At 27.9% G+C, this 21,131-nt stretch overlaps 1 protein-coding gene across 1 annotated transcript in view; it reads right to left on the bottom strand.

The window, feature by feature from the left end:
* LOC135924159 (Na(+)/H(+) exchanger protein 2-like) overlaps positions 1-20,919 on the bottom strand; it is a 40,968-nt gene extending 20,049 nt beyond the window's left edge. The window contains exons 1-9 of the mRNA XM_065459208.1: positions 20,691-20,919; positions 15,502-15,798; positions 12,860-13,026; positions 10,665-10,819; positions 10,277-10,378; positions 9,835-10,052; positions 8,144-8,352; positions 1,378-1,467; positions 1,225-1,295 (exon numbers count right to left, since the gene is read on the bottom strand). Coding sequence (XP_065315280.1) covers positions 1,225-1,295; positions 1,378-1,467; positions 8,144-8,352; positions 9,835-10,052; positions 10,277-10,378; positions 10,665-10,819; positions 12,860-13,026; positions 15,502-15,798; positions 20,691-20,919 — 1,538 coding nt within the window. The remainder of the gene's footprint in view (positions 1-1,224; positions 1,296-1,377; positions 1,468-8,143; positions 8,353-9,834; positions 10,053-10,276; positions 10,379-10,664; positions 10,820-12,859; positions 13,027-15,501; positions 15,799-20,690) is intronic.
* Positions 20,920-21,131: the final 212 nt, after the last annotated feature.

Raw genomic sequence — 21,131 nt, 5'->3', positions numbered from 1 at the left:
CTTTTTTTGGTTGATTTAATATGATATTATTAAAACTATGCAACTGCAAAATTATCACCTAGGTAAATTTTTTCATGTTCAAATAAGGTATCAAAGTATCTTGTTATTCAACATGATTTATTATATTTAATAAAATATATCTTAGGCGTTAGGCCTATTGCATCATGCATCTCCATTTATGGAAACTTAACAGTTCTTTGTATCAAGATAGAAGATCTCTGTTTATGTTTTTATTACAATATTTAGTTGTAACCAAAAACTTACCATTTTAATTCTATGATGAATATTGTGTTTCCATCGCTAATATGTCTAATTTACGTATTTTAAAGCCTAATTTAATCTTTCATTATTTTGTAATGTTATAAACGTTTTTTTCTTAAACTATATCGAATGGTATAATATATAAACTAAATTTCAAATAATTTTGTAGAAGAAAAATATCATTAAATGTAATCTTCATTGACTAGTTTCTATGGTAACTTATCTCCCAATTATAAAAATATCTTTAGATAATATTTCTCCCAATTATAAAAATATCTTTAGATAATATTTCTCCCAATTATAAAAATATCTTTAGATAATATTTCTCTGAAGAAGAGGTTTACCGATTATATGAACTCTATCTCGTATGATTCTATCTTTCAAATTAGTACTCTTTACACATCCTCTATTTTGAGTAAGCTAAAAAAAGACCGAGATTTTTAATTTTATTATAATGTCTAAAATAGTCGATAGACTTGTGGCTAATTGATTTGCTATCTTTCTGCCAGAATTTTTTCTTAGGTATTTTAATAATGATATCATTAGGCACATTTGTAGTCTTATCTGTTACCTCTACTCATTTTAAGAAAATAAAAATTAAAAAGTTTACAAATTGATTAGATTATAATATATAATTGTAAAAAATAAGTAACTAAACAATTTGCTAATTTAAAAAAAAATAGGATAGATAAAATATGGCCGAACATTGTAGTGATCATAATGTAGTGAACTGATTTTTTTCATAAGGTATACTTTTATATTTTCTTTATATTAGATATGAATTCAGCTAATAATTTTTTACTTTTATTAATATAAATATAAATATATATATCACAAAATTTTTAAAAAAAAGATTGATAACTTTTGTAAAAAAATTAAATGAATGTAAGTTAAAATCAAGGGGGAGTTATGAATCAGATGGGATAATATATAAATTATGAGAAATGTATTATATATATAAACTTTTCTCTTAAGCGATTCTTGCCTTGCCCACCTATAATATCTTCAGCGCCGGCCAATAGGTGATCCATGCACTAAAACAAAAAATATTTAAATTCTCCTATTTGAATATCTCAAAATATTTTTTGGTAATTTTAAAAATAATATATCATTTACTCTGTCGAACAGTATCGTGGCCATGTTTCTGTCTTTTTCTTGAGCTTTTTTTACTCTCAAAAATTCTACCAATGGTCTTATTGTTAACCCCTTATATAGATATTTTAAATTTTTAAAATTATTTAGCGTAAATATTATGAGCTTTGCTATTTAATTTAACAAACATATATTAAATAGTATATAAGAATCTATCCTAGAGATGGCGTTCTAGCTCATTTTTTTTATAGAATTCTAAACATATGTGTGAATAGTAAAATTTAGACTAAAAAGATAATAATAAATTGTAATATAAATGTAATTGTAAATTGAATTTAAATTGAATATAATATTAACTTTTCGTTTGTAAATTACATAACCTGAAGGATTGAATTTATTATATATATATACGTGATATTTTGTATTAAATATACTTTGACTTACTTTACTTATTTTACTTATTTAACAAAACACTTCATTGGCGACGATTTTTAGATAAGATTTATTTGATTTATTAAATTTAAAGTAAAAGACTCAATGGAAGTAGCTCCTATTAAAGTTGAAGATTCAATGGAAGTAGTTCCTATTAAAGTTAAAGACTCAATGGAAGTAGTTCCTATTAAATTCCATATTCCAGAATTCGTCAAAGAAAAAGTAAATATTCAGGACTACTTATTTAACTTGGAGTTAATTTATAAAGTAAGAAATATTATAGATTAAAATACAAAAAAAGACCTGCTTTTAGCCTATATCGGAACAGACAATCTTATCAAAATTAAAAACTTTCACTTTCCAATAAATTTAGAGATGATAAATTATGATACTTTAATAAAAAGCTTAAATTTGGCGTTCAAGGATAGTTCGAGCATTTTCGTAAATAGGAAAATTTTTTTTACGCTAAAAAGATGCAGTGAGACGATTATTGAATTTTCAATTAGGGTTAAAACTGTCTGTTCTCTTTGTAATTTTAAACCGCCTTTTGATGAACTTTTAAGAGATATATTTATCCTAGGAGTAGGCTTACCTGAGTTGGACAAAGAACTTCGGTCAAAGTATATCGAAGGCAATATTACTTTTGAAGAGACCGTGCGTTTAGCGATCGCGCTGTCTTCGTTGGAAAATGAAACCCAGACTGAAGTTAATAAAATAATTAAAAATAAGCCAACAGAGGGTTCGAAAAATAATTATTTTAGAAATAATAATTATACAAACGTCAATAGATTCAATAAATAAACACTTTAGTAATAATTATATTCCTAATAATAATTATAGACCTAGTATCAAACCTAACTCTATTCAAAAGAAAGTGATATGCTTTCGTTGCGGTAAGGCAAACCACATAGCGAAAGATTGTAGAACCCATGCCATACAAATGATTCTGCCACGGACACCTCGCCTGTCATTTTCAAATAAAGCAACCATCGATGCGAAGATAAATGGATTGCAGTTAGCTATGGAGTTACCGGCGCCGCGTGTAGAGTGATTGATGAGGTCACCTGGAATCGTATTGGCAGACCACAACTATCACTGGCTTATAAATTAGTGGGATATAATCATATCCAAATCGAAGTACTAGGTAAATGTACCGTAGAAGTCAAAGTAAAAAATATTTCGAAATTTTTACTTATTTGGGTAGTTAAAGGGGAGAATTCCCTTATTTTTGGGATGCCTTTCATTAGAGAATTTGATATAAAACTACCGGAAGAAGTTCGTATTAATAAAATAAATATGAATGTTCCCTCTTTAAATACGATTGCTTCAAAATTCCCTCAAGTTTTTAAAAAAAAATTAGGTGAAATCAAACTGCAAAAGGCAGTCATCCGAATAGAACCGAACACGTTACCGATTGCATTACCAGCAAGAAGAGTTCCTTTTCCGTTGCGTCGAACCATTGAAGCTGAGTTGGACAGACTTTTAGACGAAGGCGTTATCGAGAAGGTGGATCCAACAATAACTCCAATCACTTGGGCTACGCCAACGGTTAATATCTTAAAGAAATCCGGTGCCGTACGGATATGCGGAGATTTCGTTTAACAATCAACAAATATCTAGCGATCGATAACGATTTACTACCAACTTTCGTCGACCTAACAAATAAGATCGCGGGTGGTAAAATATTTTCAACAATAGATTTAAGTGATGCATTTTTACAATTCGGAGTTAGTCCAGAATGTAGGGACCTTTTAGTAATTTCGACACATGTCGGTTATTACCGATACCAAAGAATTCCATTTGGTTTGACTAGCGCTCCGATAATATTCCAACGCTTTATGAAAAACCTATTAAAGGGAATTCCTATGGTTAGTGTATTTTTAGACGACATAATTATTGCAGGTGAGAATAATTCCGATCACATAGTTAATTTGGAAGAAGTATTAAGAAGATTTGAGAAGGCTGGACTGACCACGACGACCGATAAAATTAAAATTGGAGAAAAGTCAGTCACTTATTTAGGTCATGTTATTGACAGTTTCGGAATGCACCTTACAGAAGATAAGATTAGCGCTATAAAAAATTTTAAAACACCTTCCAATGTTAAAGAACTACGTTCATTTCTTGGAATGGTGAATTATCATGAGGCATTTATTAAAAATTTGCATTCTATTTGTGCGCCTTTACACCGACTAACGAGTAAAAATGTTGGTTGGTTTTGGCCAGCTAAAGAAAATGAAATATTTACTAAAGTTAAAAATATATTGTCAAAAGAAGATACAATAATTCCTCATTCAGCCGATATCCCTGTCGTGATTACTTGTGACGCTTCCAAAGATGGTCTAGGAGCTGTTATTGCACACCGATTTCTTACTGGCCAGGAGAAACCGATTGCTTACGCATCGAGGACACTTTCGGCGGCTGAAAAGAATTATGCCACAATTGATCGGGAGGCTTCGGCCATCATGTTCGCTATCGAGAAGTTTCATCAATATATTTTTGGAAGACATTTTATCTTGGTTACTGATCATAAACCATTACAATATATTTTAGGTGATAAAAGAGATCTTAACAAAATAACAAATAACCGTTTAATACGGTGGGCGACGAAGCTATTAAATTATGATTATGAGATAATATATAGACCAGGTAATCAAAACAAATGTGCCGATGCTCTGTCCCGTTTGGGGGTAGAGAAAGCAAAAACCAATGAAGTTACAAAAAAATTCGAAGAAGAAATCAGAGGATTAAAAATTAATTAATAGAAGATTTATCTTTCACTCGCAGTAAAGTCGTAAGTGAAACGAGCAATGATATAAACCTAAAAGAGATTATTAAATTAATTAAAAATCATTGGTATATCGATAATATAAATAATTATTCGGAGATTGTAAAAAAATATATTTCGATTAAAGATAATATTTCGTTCGAAGAAGGATTATTTTTTATAATGATAGAATTATTATTCCAGATATTTTAAAAAAGGAGGTTTTAAATGTGATTCATCGAGGACATCCTGGGATAGTGGGGATGAAATCATTATGTAGATATTACGTTTTTTGGACAAATCTCGATACTGATGTTGAAGACTTTGTTAAATGTTGTAAGAGTTGTCAAGAAGGAAGGCCGGGAGCTAAAGAAGTGCCATTATACAATTGGAACATTCCTACCCGACCTTGGGAACGAATACACATTGATTTGACAGGCCCCGTCTCTGGAAAGTATTGGTTAATTTGCGTAGACGCTTTTACCAAATGGGTTGAAGTTGCAATTTTAACACATATTAATTCGGCGAGTGTAATAAATAATCTGCTTAATTATTTCGTTAGATTTGGGTTACCTCGCTACATTGTCTCAGATAACGGTACTCAGTTTACTGGATCTGAATTCAAAACGTTTTTTTTTAAAAAACAATATAAAACATTTTAGATCGGCCCCTTATAGCCCCAAATCGAATGGTTTGGCTGAACGATATATACGGACGATAAAGACGCGTTTCTATGCTGGAAGGAGATGTGGCACTCCGGACCAGTTAAATTTAGCGAATGTTTTAATTACTCACCGTAATACTCCCAATGCAACTACTGGTAAATCCCCTGCCGAGATGATGTTTGGAAGGTCGCTTAGGACGACATTAGATCAGTGGAAATTATCAACGAGAGAAAGGACGGAAAACGCTCTATGGAAACAAAAGTACTACAAAGATAGAAGTTTTGAACCTCGGGAGTTTGAAGAGCAGCAAAAAGTTTGGATAGCAAACGAAAGGACAGCAGGGTGGCATGAAGGAAAAGTGTTACAACGAAAAAGCGCAATATTGTACGATGTGGAATCAGAGGGGATCGTTAAAAACAAGCATGCAGATCAATTGAGGGATGCACATACACAAGAGAAGGAAATACCCGTTACGTTGACCGAAGAAGTGGAAAAGGCAGAACATGAAAATACAACTCTTGAAAAAAGAGTTTCGAAACCCCCATTACGGTATCACGATGAATAGTGGGGAGAACTGTAATATAAATGTAATCGTAAATTGAATTTAAATTGAATATAATATTAACTTTTCGTTTGTAAATTACATAACCTGAAGGATTGAATTTATTATATATATATAGGGGAGACCGGGGTAAAACGATAGACATTTTGCATATTTACCATAAAAATTTTAAACAAGAGTCAAACACAACAAATTATAGATCAATGTGTAGCCCCATCTCTCTTCTACAAGATAAAAAAAAGTGTAGCCCTCTACCTATAATATTTTAGGAGCTATGATTAGTTATGTAAAACTACTCATTTTCGCCATTTTACTCTGGGTACAGGGTAAAATGGATAAGCACTAGGATAAAGTGGTTAAAATAATATTTGACACATATTTATTGTTTTATTTAACAAATATTACAAATTTAAGATTTATTTATGATTTTTATTTAAAAACTAATCGATACAATAAGGACATGTAAAATAATTATCATAATTAGCACATTTAGAATGTGCCCATTCAAGGCACATTGTACATTTTAGCCATTCATCGCCCTCGCGACTATTTTTATAGTTTTTATTACAAATAACACATAAACAATTATTTTTTGATATCTTTTTTTTTCTCTGAATTAATAATTTTTTTTTATAAGGTGTAGATGTTAATATTTCTGAATTCTTTTTTTTAGATATTTTATCCGATGAAATATTGAATAATTTTGGAATAGGTATTATAGATGAAGGATTGAATACTTTATTATAATTTTTTGAGCATGATGGTAACATATCATGATAAGGTTCATCAATATCATCTGGAATATTTTCGTTCAATAATATAGATAAATCACTATCATTATTTTGAGTCACTGTAAGATTTTGAGTCACTCTAATATTTTCATCATTATTTTCAAATTCAATATTTGAGTTAGCATTTGAATTATTACAGCAGATATAATCTTGTTCTGTAAATATATTTGGGTTTAAAGGAAATATGCCACATGCTAAGAATCCATTTAATATATTATTTGTGTCACTGCCCTTGGTATTTCATTTTTTAACACTCCTGGAATATCATAAATCTGAAATTGTTGCCCCACATGATTTTTAGATTGAGCATTATTAAAATTATGAAATACAATATAATTTCAATTGAGCATTTTTATTAAAGTCACCAAATTAATAATATTTAGATTGAGCATTATTAAAATTATGAAATACAATATAATTTCAATTGAGCATTTTTGTTAAAGTTACCAAATTAATATTGATATTTAGATTGAGCATTATTAAAATTATGAAATACAATATAATTTCAATTGAGCATTTTTATTAAAGTTACCAAATTAATATTGATATTTAAATTGAGTTATTAAAATTATGAAATACAATATAATACAAACAATATAATTTAATTACTTGTTAGGCGTTAATCCCATAAATGACCTACTTGCTTCTAATATGTAGTCACACAATCTAGATTCTTCTTCATTTGTAAATATTTGTTTATGATGATCTGAACTTTTAATACCAATTTTACATCTCCTTCTCAACGTTGTATAAGGTATGTTAAATTTTTTAGCAGACAAATTTAATGAAGTATTATTTGTTATTTTATATTTTATGGCTTCATTTATTATATTTACATCTCTGTATATGGTTTTTCTTTTATAATTTCTCATTATTTGATTGATACAATAAAAATTATAATAAATGAATTAATGAAAAATTAATGTGAATATTTTATATTTTAACCGTTTTACCCATAACAGCTTTACCCCTAGGTGACATATATTATAAATATCGTTATTGCGTGACTTCTAATATAGCTAAAGATGTCAGATAAATTTTATTTTATAGCTAATACATTAAGAAACATGTGTGCCAAATTTTGAATCCTGAGGATATGTAAATTTTACTAAAAGCAAAATATACTAGAGAATGATTTTTATATTTTTTGGGTAAAAAACAGTTTTTTGACAAAATATATAAAACCAGGTAAGTTTTTTAAAAGATGAACATAGGTAAGAAATTAGATATAAAAATACATCTTCACACCAAATTTAAGGTCTTTATACTCAATGGTTAAAAAGTTATTCGCGTTAACATTGTTACCCCGTCAATCGCTTTACCCCGGTCTCCCCTACGTGATATTTTGTATTAAATATACTTTGACTTACTTTACTTATTTATATATTTAAAAAAAACTAAGTATGTTCTTGCTTTTCTGAATAGATTTCAGAATCAAGAAATGATTAAAACGATCAAGGACATAGGTATATTACTTGAAAAATACATTTTCCTAGAACTTATAAAAATGATAAAAGTTAAATTAAAAAAATAAAGTAAATAATTAAATGAACAGATACTATATTTGCATTACCTGAAAGAACGAAGTGAAAATGACTACGGTCATGGTTGTTGTTACAAACATTCTTTTGTTCTGTTGCCCTAACACATCTTCATTTAAGAGAAGGGCTAAAGAAAATGAAATAGCACCTCTTAATCCTCCATAGATCATAATAAAGATATCAACTTTGCTCAATTTAGCTAATCTATATCTATTAATGAAAGGAATGAGAACCAAGATACCTTGCCAATTTTTTCGAATAAAATTAATTATATTTACGCATGAATGAAACTCATTAAACATTTATATAATATACATTGTTGTGCTCATTTAATGTAACATAATGAGGATTTAATTTAAACACATGCATCAGGCGCGTAACCAATGAGGGGGGGGGGGAGGGAGAAATCCCCATCCATCGCAAATTTGACTGTTTTCATAAATATCATTTTAAGCTAATAAAAATTTTACCCTCCACCCTTCCACTACCCCCCCTCCCCCCAATCAAAATTTTACAAATGTTTGAATATCAATTTTCCAACATAAAACTTATTTTTTATAAATATATTTTATTAAAATTTCCTTTCCTTGTTAGTACATTAACATTATTCAAAAATATTAATAAAATGGAAAAATTTTAAGTCAAAGAGATTGAAATCAAATGGTAATTTATTTTATTATTATATATAATTATTTTATTAAATTCAAAATTATTAGTAAGTTAGAATTAATAAGTATTTTTAATATTAATTATCAATAAATATCTATAATTTTTTTAATATTTTATTTTTACCTCGATTTTGTAGAACAAAAGAAATAGAAATACAAAAGTTAAATAAGGCTGAGCATGAAAAAAGGTAATGTGTCGTCAGAAGCGATATCATTATTGAATTCAATTGATCAATCAGAGTTTATCATTGCTGCTAGTTGCATCAATAAATTATTTTCCTATAGCTCACTACTTTGTAGAAATTTACAAAAACCAAATTTAGATTTGGTTCAGGTTATTGATTTGGCGGAAAATATATTAACAGGTAGATACAATAAGAATGAATGTAGATGAATATTTTCATAATATTTATATAGACGTTGAATCGAAGGCTAAATTTTATGATATAACACTAATTAAACCTCGTCTAGCACCTGGGCAATTATTGAGATGAAAAATAAATATTGGCTCAACTGAAGAATATTATAAAATATCCACTTTCATCCCATTCTTAGATACTTTTTTATCGCAAATAAAAGTACGGTTTTTAGATAAAAAACAAGTCTTTAGAAGATCCATAATCGTTTTCTAATGCCACTATTGGTAAAATTAAATATTTAGAAAAATTTTATTTCTATGATTGAAATAAATTTAATCAGTGAATTCGAATTGTGGTATAAATATTTACTACGTTTAGCTATTTTACCTGAGTAAATAGAAATATAATTATTATTAAATTATGAATAATTTACATAAGACCCGGCAAAGGCCGGGGGAAAGCTGGATAAGAAGGGTTTGAGAACGAATACCCCCCCCCCCCCCATAAGAGAATCCTGGATACGCCACTGACATGTATATATAATTAAATTATTTCTTTTGTTGTACATTTGTGATCATAATTATATATGCATGTGTTTAAATTAAATCGTTAATATGTTACATTAAATCATCACAACACTGTATAAAATGTGAACTCTATTTACAAAAAATGAAGGTTCAATTATTGATATTATACCTATAGCCCGATAGAACAAACAAAAGAATAGTGTAAAAAGGGTAAAAGCGGTGTTCCATATGTGGATATCGACCACAGTTGATAGTCCTAAAAACAAGAAAATTATGCTTTCGCAAATGCTACTCAAAGTCTTCATGGTGTATTTGACTGTTATATTTGATTTTAAGGCTATGTTAGCTTCCACAAACTGTCGCATTATTAAGCCACAAAATACGATTCTTTGAAAAGATAATTATAAAATAAAATTATTTTTTATTAAATTTTTTTTATTGATGATAGAAAAATTTATGGTTATGGTAAAAGTGAGTTATATCCGGCTTTTTAAAATTAAAACATAAAGTGATTTTTTACTTTTTGATAAATTATATTGCATCTTCTCTAATATGCAAGGGCTCGTTTATTGTTTAAATAAGGATTAACTTTAAGCTAACAAAAAGCTTACGCTAAAATTCCTGAAAGCGTGAACATATCGGCTACGATATACGATAAATATGCTAACAAGAAAACGAAAAGAGGCTCTATAATACGAATTTTGTCGGTGTACCTTTTCATGGTTTTTAAATGAGTATCATTAATTATATAAATTATACGAGGAATATATGCAAACAGCAAAACATTTATCCTATTTCACAAACTAATCATTACTATCGATTCTCAAACTATCTAAAATAAAAAACTCTTTTACCGACGCAGATTGTTTGAATAGGGTTAGGGTTTTAAGAAATTAATTTAAATTCTTGTTAGAATATTTTAAAAGATAGTTGAAGAAAATATCAAAACCTTTTAATATATACGCATGATCATTATATAAAAATATAATGCTTATGTACTTAGTAAGCCAACCTGTGAATAATCCGAACAAAATGCCGATCAATGTTCCGCCAAAGGCCACTACTCCAAAAGATATTACGCCAAATACGATGTCCCTCGTGATTATGTTTTCCAAGCCAATTTCACTAAAAGACCCAAACATATTGTATAACACCTGATAATCGTAAATATATTTTTATAAAAGCTAGTAAAAAAAGGGGGATAGTAAATACAAGGAGGAAGGGAATTCTAAGAAAAGGGCAATAAAGAAATCGAATAAAAGAATATCAAAAACGGTTCTTTCTTTATTATCCCGATAAGGAGAATACAGGCGCGTACGCAGGAATTTGGTCTGGGGGGGGGGGGGAGATAATAATTTTTTTTAATAAATATTATTGTTATTTAAAAATATTGAGCATAAATTTATTAGGACTTATAACTTTTCTAATACACAATTTTAAATTAATTTGAATTACAAAAAAATTATATATATAAACGGGCATTGAAAAACTATAAAATAAATATGAATTATAAAATATAAAGTGAATATAACCACGATATGAATCACTTAAATGACCCAAAATTGAAATTTGAATTTTTTGAGCCTTTAAAATTTATATATAAAGTATAAAAAATTTAAATGTTGGAAATATAAATTAATAAACAAAAATTTTCTTAGGAATAATTGTATTTTGTATGTTTTGAGCTAATTTTTCAATTATCTGTCCTTGTTTGGCGTCAAATGCCTATGAATATTCAAAAGATTCAAATCATTCAATCTACTTTCAGAAGTTGTATTTCATAGGTATGTTTTTCAGAGACTTGCAGGTCCGGCCCCCGAGCTGGATCGTATTATAATTTTTTTAAACATACCCGGGCCGGGCCAGAAATTTTATTTTCAAAAAAACCAGGGCCGAAATTATTTTTTAAAAAAAATCCGGGCAGTGTTCTGAAAATGGTACCTCTGCAGGGCTCTGTTATTATTCTTTAAAAAGAGAATGTTCTCTCATTAGTTTACTAATGGGAAGAGTTGTTAATATATATAACCATTTTAATACATTGGGAATATAATCTAAAATGTGTTTGAAATAATGCAAAGCATCCATAGCATTTTTGGGACTGTATCAACCATAGTTAATCTTTTAATCATAGTTATTCAGCTAATAAGGCATCATAAGATACTTTAACATCTTCATGATAAAAATCTAACAAATTTTTTTTTCCTATCACCATCTGAAAAAGGTTGGAAAGTCTTTTGTGGAAGTAATATCTGCGGATTGGTAAGTGCTGCTTGATGAATTAAAAACCATTCATTTATTTGGGTTATAAATGTATCTAAGAGATCGGACATTTGTTTTATAATACTCTTCTACTGATCCTATATTAATGTTTTGACGATGAGCTTGCTTGCTGCAAGTCGAGGTGGACAAATTTAAACATGTATAACTCTGCTTTTGTGACTCAACAATAACATATAAAATATGTTTTTCATCAACATTAGCTCTAATTTTCTTGAGTTCTAATAAAATGCTCTCCGCTATTCTCATCTTCTTAATCAAGTAAATGTCATGTTTTTGAAAAGTATTACATAAAATAGTTGTATAATACATTCTAATGGAAAAAAAATTTGGAATAAGTATTGAATCCAATAATTTTCTTGCTTCTGAAGAAATATTTCTTTCAAGCCATTGTGATATTTCAGTAATAGCATTAATAATCGGCTCTTCTAACCCCATAAAAGCTGTTATGCTTTATGGCGGAAACTCGATCTCGTTGGACAAGCTTGGAATTTCTTTCTTCCTGTTGGACAAGGAGTTTCAGAGATAATTATTATTTGACTAGAAATTTGGATAAATAATACGCCACTAAAATTTGAAAATAATAGGTAAATTACGCCAAGGAAAACTTGAAATCGAAATTAATTGATAAAATAACTTAGTAGATGAAAGTGATAAATAAATATAATAATATATATATGAGATAGGAATAAATATTAACAAATATAAATTAATATTTTTGAAAAATATAATCCATCATCTGCATTTTTGGGCTTGGGAGGGGGGGTTGTCCATCTTCTTCTCCCCCCCTCTCTGCTGCGTACGCGCTTGTTGGGAGAATATAATATAGAACTAGAACCATTTTTATTGATTTAGATGATTTGGAAATTACTTACTTATTGTCTTTTTATAAAGTAATATTATAAAAATAAACTTACTATGGCCACACCATCGTTCAACAATGATTCCCCAAAAACGATAATATGAAGAACCTCATTAACGTTTGCCTCCTCAAAAACAGATAAAATGGCTACTGGATCAACGGCTGATATTAAACTGCTAAAGAGAAGACAGTGCATGAGTGGTACATCGACTCCAATTATACCTTATAAGAATAAGATATATTAAGTATATTCAAGATTTTGCCATTGTTTCGGTGGTGAGATGTTAAAGAATTTATTTGAGAATAGATTAGTATTTCATAAATAAAATTATATTTATATAAATTTTTATTAACCATTATAAAGTTATCATTATGAAAAACCTATATATAAAAAATTTCCTAACCTACCTCAATAAAAAACGTATGCCTTGATTTATTTGTTCATCTATTTCTAAAATTTTTAAAAATATTGAAATGGTTAACCCTTTCTTTTAGAATATGTAATATAGTATAATTCATTAAGCATATAAAGAACTTGAAAATATTCAATTATCATCAGCCCTTTCAGAAATACGAGATAAATAACAAATAGAGAGAAATTCACTATTCGAATCTTATTATTATTTTAAATTTCTTTTGAATATACTTTTAATTAATTAAATATAAAGATTATCTGCTATCAAAATTAGAGTTAACTTTTCATAGCATAGTGAGACTATGCTGACCCCATTCATTAAAAAAAATTCTTATAAGTAGTGATTATTAAGTAGGTTAATAATTTTATGTAAAATATATGCCTGCAAAATTATTTTTGGTTTCACTCAATAGTTTCTGATTATACTTGTTTTTTTTAGTATATTTGGTGTGGCCATAGACCTACTTTAATTTTTGGAACTTATTTTTGTTTTAGCATTGAAATATATAATCTATAAAAAAATTTACATAATTTTTATTTATTAAAAATTATATTTATAAGAATTTTTAAACCTTAGAGAAATATTCTATTTCATCCATTTTATTTATAAATTTTTTATATCATATTATGGCATTCAATTTTTTTTGTAAGTTCTTTAACATTTTTGAGAAACTGTTGACACCAACGTTATACCTCATTTAATCTAATAATAAGTCAGCTTAAAAACGGCTCACTCCCAAACATTCTCGAACCTACCAATCTATCATTAGAGCATAGGCGCATCCAGGATTTTGTAAAACAAATAGCCCTCTGAGTTAAGGAAAAAATTAACGTCTCACTGTAAGCTCAGACTTAATATATGGTTTCCCCTACCATTCCTTCCCATATCTAATTTTAAATGGGACCCTAAGTTATAGATGTGAAGTCTGATTTTATAACCTCATGATTAAGCTAAGGTAGTGTCAATTAATATGTATAATCAGATAAGAGGACTAAAAATTCATAGGAAGTGATCATCAAACATAATTTTTATGGCCTTTGACATCTGGATGTTTACCAATTTATTTATACTGGTGATTAGTGATCTGCATCGGGCCTAATTTTCAAGCCCAGCCTGGCCCGAAAGTTGTTTTAATAAAATTTTGCCAGCCACCCGAACCCGAACCCGAAATATTTTTTTAAAAGTTTTGCCGGCCCAGCCCTAACCCGAAATTTTTTTTAAAAATATTTACCGGCCTGGCCCGGCCCGGCCCGAATTTATTTAAATATAAAAATTAATTTTTTTAATTACTCAAAGTAAAGGATATATGTTATATGGCGTCTAGTTTCTATAAATAAAATCGAATATTTTTATTTTACATTAAAAATTTAACATAAAATTGATAAATTTATATATATTAAAAAAAATTTCCAAAGCTCGACTAGACTCGGCCCGAGTTTTTAAAAAAAATATTAGGCTCGACCTAGTCCGAACCCGATTTCTTTTTAAAAAAATAGGGCCTGGTTTGGGCCGGGCCTACTTTTACAGATCTCTACTGGCGATAGTATTTTTATTTTATATTCATAAACTCAATTATATTGCTATTCAATAGATGTTTCAAGATTTAATTTGCTTACTAAATAATTATGTTAGACCTCTCAATTAAGACTAATTTTTAATTTAAAATAAAATCAATGTAATCTTAATAAATACAAGAATATTCCTTATATAAATTCATGTCATATCAGCTAGAATATAAACTTTTAAAATATCCTCATTTAGAAGAAAATATGAAAACATTTAATTTTTACATTGTAAAATAAAATAAAAACTTTAAATATTAATTTAACATTCTCTAAAATTCGAGTTACATATGATCCTTAAACTGATTGAGTGTATTGTATGATACTATAAATATTTATTTGAAAGATATCTTAGTCTAATATTATAATATACTGTTTAGAAAAATTCTAAGAAACATAAAAATGATTGCAATAGGTTCTTGCATTTTCGATAAATCTTAAAAGTGATTTCAGAATTTAAAAAATATTTGGTTGACCCCAGTTAGATTTTAACAAACTTATATAACTTGTCATTAAACTCATTCCTTTAAAGTCTTCGACTTAAAAACTGAGAAATTCATCCTCAGCATTTACATATACTGCTAGGCTTGGAATCGTCAGAGTTTAATTTAAAAATATTGGTCTGAATATTTTAGCTAATAAATTTCTGTCAATATAATATGAATGATATAAAATTTGAATGAGTCATATTTTACGACACTATATAAATATTTTAGTACCTGTTCTAATGATACCCCACAATGAAAAACCCATAGCCAATGTATTCCACAGGGTTCCTACCACTGCAAGGAGTAATATCGTGCCTATATTTTCAAAAAAAGGCCGGAGTGGCATGAAGTATCCTGCATCTAACACAATAGGCGGAAGCAAAAAAAGAAAAAAGAGAGAGGTCGAAATTGTGTAATTGATACCTTGGATTTTGGAATAAAATAAAACTAAACCCGTTACAACGCCTAATAGTAGAAGCATACAAGACTCCGGAACGTAAGAAGACGGCTTTGGTGATAAATAGAAACCTTAAAATTTTTCAAACATTAGTTTAAATTTTAATATGTATTTTTTTAAAGATATAATTTACATTTTAAAATTTCTTGCAACAAGGTATCATTTCAACTTCAAGTATTATTTTCTAACTTGTATTTTAAACTTATTTTACATATCTATCACAAAGGTCGAAGTTATATTTTAAATATAAAATTGAGTTAGAAATGATGCTTTATGAGTTAAAATATTATATAAAAAATTATTTAAATTGAAAAAAATATAATATACAAATTAGATCTAAACTCTATCAAAGATGAAACTGAAATGAATTTGTTATCTTAAACTTTTGGTATGAGAATTATAACTCACAATTTTTTATATTTTTTCATGTTCCCATTAATAAAAATGTGAGAGCTCGAGAAACTAATAATTATTTTAGTGAAAGTCAATAGTCCAGTCCTATTAGTCTTAGACCGATAGGAACAAAACGATTGATAATGTGGTTCTTTTAAAGACTGCTGTCCGGACTAGCAAAAATAATAAAAGGGAGTTAAGATAGGTGGACTTTAAGAACTATTATTTTTTAAGATCTTTTTGGTCCGGTAATAATTTGGCATCGGGCATTCATTGAGAAATTTAAAAGTAATTTTCAAAGTAAAAAACTCATATTTTAATTTTTTTTTAACTCTTCAATTAGATATTCGTTTTAATTATAACGAAAACTTTGTCTTAATAATATTTCAAAGGATTTATATTTTATTTCTCTAATAAAAACCAATATATTATGTAAAATATTGTATTAGTTCATTTTGATTTATAACAGTGAAATCAATTGAATTAAATTTAATTGCTTATTTAAATTTTATATTCAAAAAAAATTTCATCAATGTGATAACTTTTAATTTAAAATGTTTGTAATAAATCTAACAAAAATATTTGGTAGAACATTCAGAAAATAAAATTAAATGCTAAAAATATTTGAAAAATAAAAATATATTAATATATTAAAAAAGAACACTACAGGCTAAAATAATAGAATTTAAATGATAGCGCCATGAATAAATATGCAATGCAACTTTATTAAAAAATCCGAGTTTATATCCTTTGGTAGAAGTAAAATTCTTCTTGCGGCTAATGATAGAATTAGAGTTTAAAAAAATCTCGGTTAAAAATAAAGTTTAATTTTTTTTAAAATTATAAACAAATCTAGTGAATTCTCGGAATGAATTGGGTTAAATAACACTTCTTTTTAGACTATTTTATAATGTTATGGTTCGGAAAATTGTAACGTTTTATTCCACTTTTGCCATTAAGTAAGGAGCACTCCGTATTATATGGACAGTTTTTTCAAATAGTATTTATGGGTTAGGTCCAAAGGAATTAAAATAAATTTATATATTTTTACGCTTTAAGTTATTAAATTAAACCATGACTAAGATTATTAGTTTGTTTTAATAATTGTTTGAAATTGTATAACTCAATATATATAAAATTTGAATAGAAGTATAGTGAATCAATCTCAAGATAGATATTGTAACACAATGAAAAATTTTAACTTCTGACTGATTTCATTGTATATAATGTCATAAGTTTTAAAAGAATCAAGAAATATCCAGGATCCTCAAATGTTTTAAATAAATATCCATAAAAGAATGATAGTACAGTATTATCCCGGTTCAATAATGATATAGGGAATTTTTATTCCAAAACGCGTTTTAAGCGTGTTTTCCTTTATTAATTTTGATTTTATTATTATTGTTTTTAAATTCTATTTTTAAAGTTGTTTTTCTTGGCCTTATGAAAGTAAATAGGTTGAATAAGGTATCAATCGTTAGCTAATCAAAAGATCTATTCAATTATAGGTCAACTTCTCACTCAAAGGCTAATTTAGGTTGATATGAGCATCAAATAAAGGCTAATTAAAATGACTGAAGTAATAGCATTCACCTTTGGTATTAACAGGGTATTACTTGGTCTGACGGAAGGGGGCTGTAATAATTTGATACGGATACAAATAAAAGATATTTTAATTTAAATATATTTTATTAGCAATAATAGCATTTACATTTGTTTTCATTGGGTGCGGGGTGGATGGAGGCTGGAGAAAATAATATATTGATCTCAAACCGAAGTTAATAAAAAATGTTTTAATAATTTGTTTTTAATTAATTATGACTCTAAGTGACCCGTTCTATATCCTAGGAGGGGGGGGGCAAATTTTTATTTTTTTTATGACATAAACAATGAGGGTCATAAATGAAGAAAATTTATCTTTTGACTGCAATGATAGTATTCATATTTGATTTCAATGGTAAGATTGGGAGGGGGGGGGGGTTAAATATAAAATTTAATATGGGCATCAAATAAAAGGTAATTTTAACTTTTTAAAACATAAAAATAATATAGGGGTATCAAATAAAGACAATTAAATATTTTTTGACTGCAATTAAATTAGGATTATTTTATTCGACTAATTTTATATCATTTGATTTAAGTTTCAAATTAAAGCGAAATTATACATATTTATACTGCAATATTAATAATCTCTCTAAGCAAGTTAGATCACAAGGTGTCAGAATTACTTTAAAAAAACTTTTATAACATAATAGTTAAGAGATTTACTCACAACATAAATCGAAAATTTTTGACTCATATGAAGTCCCATCCATTAGGACCATAATTGATATTTCATTCAAATCAAAATATATTTTTAATCGGCTTTCATGATATATCCTTATTAAATAATATGTTATAAAACTTAAAATTCTTGACTCCCTTAATCAATAGATATTTTAAATACTTTTGTTTGATATCCATATTAAATTTTTATTTTTAAATCACCCCCCCCCCTCCCTTCCAGAAATATTTGACCCATTATGACAAATGTAAATATTAACATTGTAGTCAAAAGATATTTTAGTTAGATTTCATTTAATATCCATATTAAATATTGATGTTTAAAATAAATGTAAAATAAAATCATAGTTAACATTACAGCCAAAAAATGTTTTATTATTTGATACAATACATCAAATTATGTTTTAGACATTTCACTCCTCCCCCTCCCCGCACTATCACCAGGACATTATCTCATTCATTAAGACCAATGAATACTCTTATTGCACTAACTGATATTTTAAATATCTATCATTTAATATCGATATTAAATATTTATGTTATAAAATTAAAATTCTTGATTCCCCAAGTCTAGATGCACACATTAGGAGTAATAAATTACATTTCCAGAAGATATTTAAATTGTATTTTATTTGATATCCATATCAAATTTTCGTGTTTTAACCCTCCCCCCCCCCACACTGCCCCTCTGTAGTAAGTGTAATTTATAAGCGCTTAAATCAAATGTGAGGACTATCATTGCCTTTAAGTGGTATTTTAAGCTTTCATTCAATACGCATGTTATTGAATATTTATGTTATATAATTAAAAAATATTATTGGCCCCCAAAACCTAGCTTCAGCCATTTAGAGTAATAATTAATATTACAATGGAATTTTTTTAAATTGCCTTTTATTTGTTGCCAACATCAAATTTTTATCGTTTATCCCCCCCTTTTTTTATCCATAATTTTTTGGCCAAACTCGGTCCAGGCTTACAGTAAATTTTTTAGGCCCAGACCCGGCCCATATTTAATATAAAAAATCTCAAACCCGGCCAAAGCCCATATAAATTTCAAAAAAATTTCCCAAGAAGGCTCAAACCCATATCCAAAAATTTAATCTAGTGTATTTAACAAAAATAAACTATATTTAAGTGTATTTCGGCAATCATTTTGTTTACAATACTGAAAATAATAATTATTAGAAGAAAACAATGACTATCTCTTTAAGTTAACAACTGTTTAAAAATCGAAGTTAAAATTTAGCTCAAACACAGCCCAAGCCCATTAAAATAAAAATTCAAAAACCCAGACCCGGCCTGGCCCACTAGATAATATAGTATGCAGGCCGTGGGCAGACCCTGCCCATGAAGATCTCTGATTTAAATTACCTTTATGTAATGTCTATCAAAATATTGAGTGGATAATAAAAATATTCCCGATCCCAAAAGCTTAGACTGGCCCCTTAAAAGGGAGAAGTTGTCCTTCAATTGGATTAGCTTTTTGATTAGCTATCGATTGATATCTATATTAGATATATCTACTCTATAAGGCCAAGAAAAATAACTTTTGAAGATAAATTAATAATAAATATTAAAAATAATAAGCAATGCGAAATGCGCTCAAAACGCTTAATAAGATTTCACATTAGTGATCTGCATCGAGCCTAATTTTTCAAGCCCGGCCCGGCCCGAAATTTTTTAAAAGAAATTTACCGACCCGGCCCGGCCCGAATTTATTTAAATAGAAATTAATTTTTATAATTACTCAAAATAAAAGACATAGGTTATATGTCGTTTAGTTTCAATAAATAAAATCAAATATTTTTATTTTACATAAAAAATTCAATATAAAATTAATAAATTTAGATATATTTAAAAAAATTTCCAAGGTCCGACCTGACCCGATTTTTTTTAAAAATAGGCCCGGCCCGAACCCGATTATTTTAAATAGAATTAGGCCCGAGCCCGGACCGGGTACGGGCCGGGCCTAACTTTGCAGATCTCTATTTCACATTATCACAAATTGAATTCTTAAAGGAATTCCTTAAAAATAGTGATAATTCTGTTCTGATTTCTATAAAATTACAACATAAATATCATTATTTCAATTTATTATTTTTTTACCATAAATTATTGAAAAAATATAATATTGGCCATAAATTGGGTATTATTTTTTACAATAGAATCGGTTTAATATCAAAAATAAAATTCTTATAATTGTATTTTGGTTTGTATATAGGAATCGGTTTAATATCAAAAATAAAATTCTTATAATTGTATTTTGGTTTGTATATAGATATTATACCTAATTTGGCTAAACTGGCTAGAAGCATCCAAATAGATATCATAAATGCATTTTCTACGTGTTTAAAATTAACTGCAGCTATTTGATACCTGAGTATTTTAGGTTTAGAATGTCCGGTTTTGGTCCCACCATCATGATCTGCCGCAAAAGATTTAACGATGAATTCCAACAAAATTATAGATAAAAGTATTATTGATATGACATATTTAGCGTGAGATATTCTGAGCATTTTCTTTTCTTCCCAAATTTGATTTAGTTATAATTACTATTCCTATTTATATAAATTTTGTTATATACATCCAAAAAATATATTTTGTTATGATTTATTGTTGTAGAAAAATTATTGAATATTTTTTCTGACTTGAGATTAAATTTAGACAGAATAAAAGAAAATACAGGAATACAAGAGTTAACCTTTAATTCAAATAGCATTATAATATT

Source organism: Gordionus sp. m RMFG-2023, chromosome 2 (assembly GCF_954871325.1).
Source record: "Gordionus sp. m RMFG-2023 chromosome 2, tfGorSpeb1-WG-v2, whole genome shotgun sequence".
Classification (NCBI taxonomy): domain Eukaryota; kingdom Metazoa; phylum Nematomorpha; class Gordioida; order Chordodea; family Parachordodidae; genus Gordionus; species Gordionus sp. m RMFG-2023.
Note: the sequence above shows the minus strand (reverse complement) of the source record. Positions and strands in the feature narration are given on the sequence as shown.